The sequence below is a fragment of the Parasteatoda tepidariorum genome, chromosome 11 (genome assembly GCF_982258835.1).
Source record: "Parasteatoda tepidariorum strain Cologne lab strain chromosome 11, Ptep-v5.0, whole genome shotgun sequence".
Classification (NCBI taxonomy): Eukaryota; Metazoa; Arthropoda; class Arachnida; order Araneae; family Theridiidae; genus Parasteatoda; species Parasteatoda tepidariorum.
This window is the reverse complement of record NC_141765.1, coordinates 8678342-8688841: the sequence shown is the minus strand read 5'-3', so window position 1 is coordinate 8688841 and position 10500 is coordinate 8678342. Positions and strand designations below refer to the sequence as shown.

The window sequence follows — 10500 nt, the reverse complement described above, 5'->3', positions numbered from 1 at the left end:
GCGACAGTACCATTCATCAGGAAAAAGAAATCTTGCATATTTAAAACGCAATGTAATCTTTCTTTTTCTTTTTTTTTTTTTACAATTTTTGGAAAATGTAATTTTATGCAAAAGTAAAACATAAATGAAAAAAGAAAAACACCCACACATTCTTGTACTTCTCATAAAGTAGTGTGTCATGGTCATATTATAAAGGGTCATTAAATAATAAAAGGTGTCAACTCGGAAATTCCGAAGAGTGAAATATTAATCTCATAAATTCCTATCAACTTGCGAATGTAAGAAAAAACTATATTGAAGCATTTGCATATGGAAATAAAATCCTTTTTATCACTTCTGTATAAAATGTTAAGTTGTAAGCTTGATATATTTGTAATATTCAAAATATTGTTCACGACAATGTTCTGAAGAAAAAAAAAATTTTCCTAACAAGACTTTTGATAATAAAATAACTTCTGTTTTTCATTTTTCCTAACTTTTTTTATTTTAATTATTTAATATTCCAGCAATTTAGTTTATTTAACAAAATAAAAATACGTGTTATAGCCGGAAAAATTATACAGAAAAAATGTATTTTTTCCCATAAAAAGATTACTTAAGTATTAAAAATTAGCAGACAAAATTATAAGACAAAAATTATAAAAAATCATTTTGTATAAATTATTGATAAATATAAAAATGTGACGCAAAGTTTATTTCGGCAATTTATGAAGAATCTTGTACTGAAATCATAAAGTAATATAAATATAAAAAATAATATGTACATATATAAAATAATTTTAGAAATACAAAAAATAATGATAAAATAAGCTATGAAACAAAAACTAGGTACAGAAGAAAAGTGCGCATGCGCTAGCCAGGAAACAGGTTTGTTGTCGCATGCGGTGTGAAGGTACTTGGAATCACTTGCAACAGACACACTGCAACAGAGGAGAAAAATCGTGTTTCGCATCGCTGTTGCGTTCGGTGTGTAGACTCCTAAATTTAAGAGAAGTTTAAACATCGAAAAGAAAAGTATATGTTGTGATTACTGATTGTTCCCCCTTTTTATTTAAGATTGCTTCATCAATTTACAATGTTGGAAATCACTGAAAAATAAATTCGTGTCTTAAGTGATCGTTTCATAGCATTGATATTCAAAAATGTATTCTTCAGGGAACTCATTTTGGATTCCATGGAGGAATTACAAGTATTCCGAGAATTAGGACTTCTTTTTAACTATTAATAAGTATATTTATATCTTATCAAGCCGACCGGCCTGTGTAGGGGGCAGGGAACTGTCCTTGCATCAGAAAGGCTCTGGGTTCGAATCCCGATGTTCTTTCCTTCTCTGTACTATCTGTCGTCACTGTGGGAGCGATGCTGGCCCACATATATATAATATGGTGCCCTCGAAAGAGAGGTCAGCAGAAATCGTCCTGTAAATGTCTGAATTGACGGATGTTAACACAGGTGGGCATTGGAAAAAAAAAATCTTATCAATAATTCATATTTCGGCTGTTTATATGAACTTAATTATGTAAAAATAAGATCACAAACTTTTTTAGAAAAATATTTCTTGTTCAATCACAATATATTGAATAAATAATGAAAAGGATATGCGTTTATAAGAAATTCCATAAGTGTTTCTCATCAACTTTTTCGATTCAAAAAAAAAAAAATAAAATTCAAGAATAAAGTATCACGCTTCTCTATTAACTATTCTCACCCTTTATAACAGTTCTTTTTTGAAAATCATAATTAAGCTTATATTTTCCATTTTTAGCATATGCTTATGCTAACACCAAGAACAAATTCATAATATTAAGTATTTTATTCTTCATATTAAATATTTTATTCTTCATATTAAATATATTTTATTCCTGATATTAAATATTTTCAAAATAATAAGCAGTGTTTATTTTCCCTTTTTTTAGTTAGTATTTTCGCAACTACTAATGAACCTATTTTTACAATATCAGGGTTTTGCCAAAAGAATAGCCGTAAAAAATTAGGAACTGCTACTCTTCAACATTTAAATGGGTTTCTCCCCCTCTCTTCAACTATCATGTTCCGTTTACAAGATGGAATTGTCAAATATAAAGAACTTCCACCAGGTGTCACTGTAATCAATTTGTAATGTTAGTGCATATGTAGTTTACTTTTTCTAGATACACTTTTCTAACTATAACTGCAGGCCTTCGGTACTCAAACGGGTGGATATGCTCTTACGTGGGTATCCTGTGTGTTATAAGTTAATGAAAGAGTGATTGGTTACACACCTTTGTTTATAATTTTCTATTTTAATGCTATGTAAATACAAATACAACACTTCGCTATTAACGCAAAAGAAAATGGGATTAAAAAACTTAACTTCAAATTTTTTTTTTTTAAAGTTTTTGTTTGTTTTCTTACTTTTATCATTGGAATCTTCAGTCAAATATTACACTTATGATACGCTATCATTTATTATTTTATTTCCTTGTTTTATACGCTTATTTATGCTTTTTTATGAGATAAGATAATTCTAATTGTTGAGGTTCTTAAATTACTTTAGAAAATATCTTATTTGTGTTGTTAAGAATTAACAGATATTTAGGCTCCTAAAAAGTAATAATTATTTAATTAGCTGGATTTTTATATTAGATTTTCTTTGTAAGCTTATGGGTTCGAAATTTTTTAATAGCCTAAATATCTGTTTATTCTTGTCTATACAAATAAAATATTGAACCTCAATAATATAAATTATCCTATTTCAGTAAACACATAAAACTAAGTCATAAAATAATAAATGATAGCATGTAATGTGTGAGAAAAACAATGTGAGGCTTGTAAATGATTTCAATAGGTGCTTAAACACGCATGTGATAACAGTAAAATAAAATATTTTATTCATTTTAAAGACATAGAAATTCTTACACTGTCCAATTTTAAATTACAATAATTTATGATTTTTATTTCGTTTCAACTTAACTTATAAACAAAAAGTGTGATGACGCCCCAAAATGGCAATACTGTTTACTTATAAGTTGCTTTTCTGGATTAAGGAAAATTGCTACGAAATTCCTGAAATTATATTTAAGTTAACAGAAAAATGAAATTAACAGAATAAAATTTTTCCATGTAGAATCTTAAATAGGATCAAATGAGTATATAAATATGAAATATAAATAAATAAATTTTAAAAGTGTCACTCTAAACGTTTCGCGCTGCATAGTGTTTTACACTGAAAAATATTATTTTTCAATATAATAAAATCAGTTTGAAAAATTTTTATTCTACAATTTCATTCATTCTTTTTTTTGCTTAAAAAATTCATTTTATAAAGTATTATAAAAGATTATTAAAAATGCATTATGCTACAAAAATTATTTAATTATTATTAATTTAAATATAATTGTTTTGATTATCAAAAATGTATTCCAACTCTAGATATAATGATGTAATTAAATATTCTCAAACTTTGATTTTCTTTTTTGTAAAAAGAAAAAAATATCCTAAAATTTAAAAATTTTATAATTTTTATAAAATTGGTCCACTTTAATATTTTATTACGACATACTCAAATAAAATAATTAATAATTGCGTTTGATATTTCTGCTATTTTTTTCAGCCCTTTTTTAGTTGAACAGAAAATGAAAATATAATTTTATGAGCTTAAATATTCTGATGAAAACGAGACAGAAATTCATTAGCTGATTTCCACGCCATTAGTAAGCTGATTTCCACGCCATGGTGCAATCAGTGATAATCAGCTTAATAAACCCGAGGGGGTACAGACCCCTTAGTTGGGAACTGGTGCATTCAAATAGGAAAAAAATTGAAGTTTCTTCAGGGTGCACCTGGATACATTTTTAAAATTTTATAAAGAAAAATAAATTAATTATTTTGATAAATTGAATTTAAAAAAATTTAATAAATTAATTGATAGAAAGCATAGCTTTTTCCCTTCCCCTTGTAAAATTATATTGCTACATTCTGATTTGCATATAGATTTAAAAATGGAATTCGCCTTCCTTCATTCTCCCCCCCCCCCTTAAGGTAAAAATTGAACCGAAAAGTACGCAAATGCACTAACAGCACAGTCCCAAACAGGTTTGATTTTCGCCCGGCCGGACCGGACAACGTTATTATTTCTTTAGAAACGCTATTTTGATCGACACTGTAGGATGAAAGTTTTGCTCGCTTTCATTCAGTCATTTGTATCATTGTGAGGTGACTTTATTTCATCTATAAATTCTACACTTGAATTCAGATATCTTTAATGAAAATATGAAACTGTAAGATTAATACCCTTTCTGCTAATTTCCTGGTTCCTATGTGTGATGTTTCGGATGTAAACACAGGTGTTAAGGACACTTTTGGAGAGTGAAGTCACCGGACTCAACATGTGCTGCGGTATGCTTACAGTCATTCTTCAGTTCTTTACTTTCTTTTTTTGCTTCCATTTTTCTATCTCTTCTTGTCCTCCTGAATTCAAAGAACTTTGTACTTGTGGTTACGTTAAATATGGTTTGGACAGAAAATTTGTTACTAACTGTACTGATTCTGGATTTGATAACGTATTAATGTTGAGAAAAATGCCTCCTATGACTGAAATACTTGTGTTTGTCGGGAATGAAGTTAAAGATTTACCCCTCAATATCTTTGGACAAGAAACTTTATATAAAAAACTACACACCATTGATTTTTCAAATAACCATATCCAGACAATTAAAGGTAGAACATTTCATAATGTGGGCAATGTGACAAAACTTATCTTAAATGACAACGATTTATATATAGTGTTTAAAGATCATCATCCGAGAATGTTTAGCAATTTTGTGAATTTAAGAGAGTTGCATCTTAAAAATGCTTTTACAGAAAGGGTAAAAGCGGGTGACTATTTGAATAATTTAGTACAGATTTTCGGAAACAGCAGTTTGAAACAACTTCGTGTTTTGAATATGGAAAATAACGAAATTTCCGGAATTGATCCTGGTGAATTCTGTTTTTTGCCAACTTTGGAAGAACTGTATATGGGAAATAACCGTTTGAAAGATTTGTCTTTGAGCTTCAGTTGTCTCACGCATTTAAAATTTATTGATGTCGGGCATAACTTGATATCCAAACTTAGTGATGAAACTCTTCAAAGTTTGGAAACGAGACGATCTTTAAGATTGAATTTAACTGCTAATCCTTTTAATTGTGATTGCAATTTAGTGAATACGTATGAATGGATGAAAACTACACCACTTAATTTAATTCATCACGATTATTATTATTGTTATGACGGCTTTCCCTCTAGCAATATTGGACAATCAGTTATGGCTATTGCAGTGGAGGACTTGCAATGTGATCCTACTTCAGTCCCAAAAGAATATCATTCATCTGCATCGTTTGTTGTTATGATTATTGGATTAATATGCCTTTCTATTCTTTTAAGTGTACTTACATACAAAAACTGGCCTGTTGTAAGTAATCATACAAGACGAATTATACGACCACTTCAATGTAAATTTAGTTATGTATCTTTAGAAAGACGAGAAAACATAATGGATGTTTAAATATTTTAGAGAAAAACATTTTTGTATTTTTGATACTTATCTTTTTACACTCATTCCATTTAATGCTGTGGAATCTTTGCCACATTGAACAAAAATTTTTGAATGATTTTGCCTTTAATCATGCAATGAATTTCCTAAGTAAGTGTAAGAATAATTTTATTTTTGCTTTATTTATTACACATTATTACTAATGTTTTTTAAAAATTTTAGTAATAACACATATAAAAGTTTCAGCTTGTTTTATTAGGTTTGTTTACTTATTAAAAATAATGTAAATTCTTCTTTTTTATTTGTTAGAAATGTATCAAGTTGTTGATTTAAAAATGCTAATTATGGTAGCTAATAATTTAACATTACTGATAATGAAGACATTTATAGAAATTATAGATAATTTATAAAATGTCAATTACTGATATAACTTCGAAGCAGAATTTGATAATTTCGAGGATATTAAATGAATTTTTAATTAAGTTATAAATAAAATGTAATGCTGTGAAATAGTGCATTTTACTTATATTTTTTAACTGCTTTTTTGAGTTTTTGTGTATATTTATATGGATAGTAAACACATTTTCTTTAATACATTTTTTTATTTTCCATAAATTTTTCTTCCTTCTATTAATCTATTTTATAGAGCATAATGATTTAGAGAAATCAAATGACACTTTATGAAAACTTTAAAAACCTCTTGTTTTATTGATTTTCAGATTGTTATAAAATTAAGTTTATAAAAAAGGTAGATGAATATATTTATTTAGATAAATTTAAGTAATTTCTTTTTCTAACGCAAATTATTCATTCAAACTATAGTTTAAGAATTTGACAAATACTTTTCAAATTTAAGTAATCAACTGTTATTTAAAGCTGACATATGATTCGTTAGTTTTGAAAGTGGAATTAATCCATTTGAAACTAAAAAGCCGTTCTTTAATCATTTTGTTCTACGGTTTTAATAGTTACTGTGCATTTTGATGTTTCATCAAATTATAGAGTTAAAAACAAAATCTAAACAGATTTTGTTTCGTTGCTAATACTTTTAATTCATTCAAACTTTGACACATAAAAGCCTCGAAAAGGGAAAAAAAATAAATAAAAAAAAAAAATATGAACTTATCTCAGTTTAAAAAAAATCGGTGCATACGTTCTAAGACTTAAAATATAATTCGTTTTTGTGTTTATATTTTTTATCGAATTATGCTAAAACGTTTCTTTTTGCTACAATTTTTCGACAAATATTAAGGTTGTTTCATTGCAATGTTTACTCGCACAAAATTAAATTACAAGGTAAATAATTTACATTTAGCGAAAATTCAGTTAAATATTTAAAGTAATTTCGTTAAAAATTTCTATTTTTGAAACATATGTGAAAATAAGATAATAATTGATGAAGTACCAGCTCGAGGAGTAAAATTTTACATTTAAAAACAAAAATTTTGAGATGAAAGTAAAATTTTTTTTTATTTACTTAAAGTTGGTAACTTTAGCTTGAAGATTTTCTCCCGCATTTGATTTTTTCCCAAAAAATGTAACTAAATGATTAAAAATGTTCAAGCCTGGATTAAATAGACACAAGCTTTAGGTCTTCAAGATATTTATATTATTTTGGTTTAATCAAGATTGGATTAAATAGACACAGACTTTAGGTCTTCAAGATATATATATATATATATATATATATATATATATATATATATATATATATATATATATATATATATACACATATATATATATAGACTTAATAGTTTCATTGCATATTCAACTACTTTTTAAATGATTAAGATTCAATGGTTATTTTTAATACAAAAGAATATATCTGCTTCGTTTATAATGTACTTCATGAAAGAAAAATTCATAAAATAAGTTTAAGTGATTATTCATTCCTATTATGCGCAACATGTAGTCTCTCGTCTTCCAGTCAAAAACTAATTACAAAAGTCAATCATAAAATTACTTTAATAAAGCAATAAAACTACTCTAATATAAAAATAAACTAATTAAAGAGTTTAAAATCGTTTTCCAAACTGATTTTAATATACTGATAGAATTTCGAAATAAAACCATAAAATTCTAAAGACTCAATATTCCAAAGATCCCAAACTAAGTAAATTCCGATATTTTTTAAAAGTAAAATTTTTTTTACTAAATTGTGTTTAAAATAAATGTAGTTCTAGAATTTACTTATTTAAAAATTTTAGTAAATTATAAGCAGAAAAAAAATTTATGTACCCAGTAAAAAAGTTGAAAAACACAGATAATTTAATTTTGTTAAAAAAAAAAGACAAAATAAAATTTTTTTAGTTGAAAAATTTTACTAAAATTTTAATGTCATCGTTTTGATGAAATATAAATTGCAAAAATTGGTCTTATAGTTTCTAAGATAAACTGATATCATTATTTTACTAAGGAATTTTATTAAGGGATAAATCTGAATTCATTTATGCATTTTTTACTTTAAGCATAATTTTGGTGGTACCTACACTGTAAAACATTCCGATCAAATTACGGTATAAACTATTGGTACTTTAGGCGCAATCATCCGTGAAATCCATTTTTCCTTAAAATATTATTCCGTAATTTTTACAGTAATATTTATTTAATTAGAGTGATTCAGTGATTTTACGGTAATTATTACTGTAAAAGTTACGGCATATCAGATTTTTTGTGCCGTCACATGTTCCGATGGATTCACAATGGATTTTGCAGTAATTTGATACGGAATTTTTTTGCAGTGTATAGCAGCCGTTTCCCTTCCCCCCTCCAAACTAATAGTGAACCAAACCAAAATGTTTTAAGTCAAAGTATTAGACGTCACTGAAAGCTACAATATGTCAGGTGAAGTAATATTGTTATTTTATGAGGATCATTAATATCTAATACACATTTATTTTGGCACATAAATAAATAAATTAATGAAATTAATAATTAAATAAGAAAAATTACTGTTAAAGAAGTGTAAGTATATTCGATGAAATTTTTTTTCAAATTGCATGCATAAGAAATAAACGTGATGAAGACAATAAAAAAGTACGTCTTAGTATTTTTCAACAAATACATTTTTTTTCTATTTCTTTCTAGGTAAGCATGAAAATATTGGGACCAATATGTCTTACTGAAACCTAGTATGAAAGATAAGGGAAAGGTCAAGGTTTAACTTAATGATGACTTTATATTTTTAAATTTATTTGAGTCATGTTTAAGAAATAATTAATATTATTAATCTTGCTAAATATTTTAATTCTGTGTTATCAGATCCACTTTAATACAGTTAAGGTACGTTTCATTTAATTTTGTCTCACGCGGAGTTTTCACATTTTAATAAGGGTAGACCAGGGATGTTTAACACACTCTTAAGAAAATTAATCTTCTTATTCTTTCCTTATGTTTCTACTACAACAGTGATAGGATAGAGCGTTCTCCTTCCAATGAGATGAACCGAATGGCCGATACGATTTCTGCATCCGTCTTGCACCGATCACAGCGCTAACGTAAAATATCCTCAGTGGTAGACAGATTCCCATTGACGTCAGGCTAACCGTGGGAGGTTTCCGTGGTTTTCCTTTCGATGTAAGGCAAATGTGGGTTAGTTCCATCAAAAAGTCCTCCGTGAAGGAAAGTTTCTCCCAATACTTGATCCAGGAGTTCCCTTGTCTTCTGGATTGGCTTCGAAATTACAAGACTACTGAGTTGAACATTGGTAGTCGTTCAACGACGGGTATATGTATAAAAAATATAGATAAAAAATGTTTTCACTATACATTTAGGTACATTTTCGTATGATAATATATAAAAAATTCAAATTTAAATAATTTTTTAAAAAAATATTTTCTGAAAGAGATAAAACTGGTCTCCACTCCCTTCAAGTTAAGATTGCATGACCCACTGAAAGTAATTGAAAAATAAAATACAGTTTAAAGAATAAAATGATGAATTAAGTATTTATTCCACATTCATTCATAAACGATATACGTATAGGGTGTTCTGCGATGAAGATGGGTTGCATCATGGGTCGCAAAATAATATTTAAGTATGGTAATACAAAGACGCTGTCAAAATCAGATGAATCATTACTAAAGAAAATGATTTGAAAAAACCCAAACCTGTTTGATTGCCACAGAGGAGCTCCGAAAGCATTTATTAGGAAAATTTCCTCTCGCATTGAAACTGGTCATTTTTTTTGCTTTCCTCATTTGTGATTTGATTGAATTGCTTTTTGCTCGCTTGAATACTGATTTGCAACTTATAATGTACATACATTTTTGAAAAAAGATATAAAGAATATTTATTTATCAAGGGCGCTTCGCTTAGAAACTGAAATCATAATGGTCGTGAAAATAACGAAAATAAATTTAATTTTTAAAATGATTCATTTTAGTTATAGCATACGATGAATATATTCCATTTGTTTTTGATCCATTTAATTTCGTTAAAAAAATTAAATTTGCCCCAAAAACAATTTTATAAACAATTTTATATACATCCCAAATTTTACCAAATTTCAAGTAAAAAACGATTGTTTTTCTCAAAAGTTCGCCAATTTTGCACTGAAGAAAAGAGTTAGATCAAAACTACCAGAATATGGTAAAGATTGCCATGTTTCTGACTGTTTGGGAACAGCAAAAAGGTTGGTAATTTTTACTGAAGCGCTTCGGGAATGACTATCATAAAATTAACATTAAAATATGATTTTATAATATGTGATAAAATTTGGCAATTTATCATGATACCTTAGAGCATAGCAAAAAAACTATTTATTCAGTTAAATTTATTTTTCAGTTTAGTATTTTCTACTAAATGTGAGGTAATGAGGACTATAGTTTTGAAAAATCAGAATTTTATGCATTCCGTTACTAAATGAACGGAAAAATTTCAAACTGAATTGTATAAATTCTGTATATTTTAGTTTTATTAACCAGAATTATGCTTTTTTCCTTTTTACCCGAAATTTTATAACCATACGGTACGGTAATTTTAC

At 27.2% G+C, this 10500-nt stretch overlaps 1 protein-coding gene across 1 annotated transcript; it reads left to right on the top strand.

The window, feature by feature from the left end:
- Positions 1-4105: 4105 nt before the first annotated feature.
- On the top strand, positions 4106-6023 carry LOC107455239 (trophoblast glycoprotein). Its single transcript, XM_016072742.3, has one exon. The coding sequence runs from the start codon at positions 4368-4370 to the stop codon at positions 5523-5525; it is 1158 nt and encodes a 385-aa protein (XP_015928228.2). The 5' UTR covers positions 4106-4367; the 3' UTR covers positions 5526-6023.
- The last annotated feature ends 4477 nt before the right edge of the window (positions 6024-10500 follow it).

What these genes read in the sequence shown, in the direction of transcription:
- LOC107455239 (XM_016072742.3), top strand. Translation starts at nt 4,368, where the DNA reads ATGTGCTGCGGTATGCTTACAGTCATTCTTCAGTTCTTTACTTTCTTT.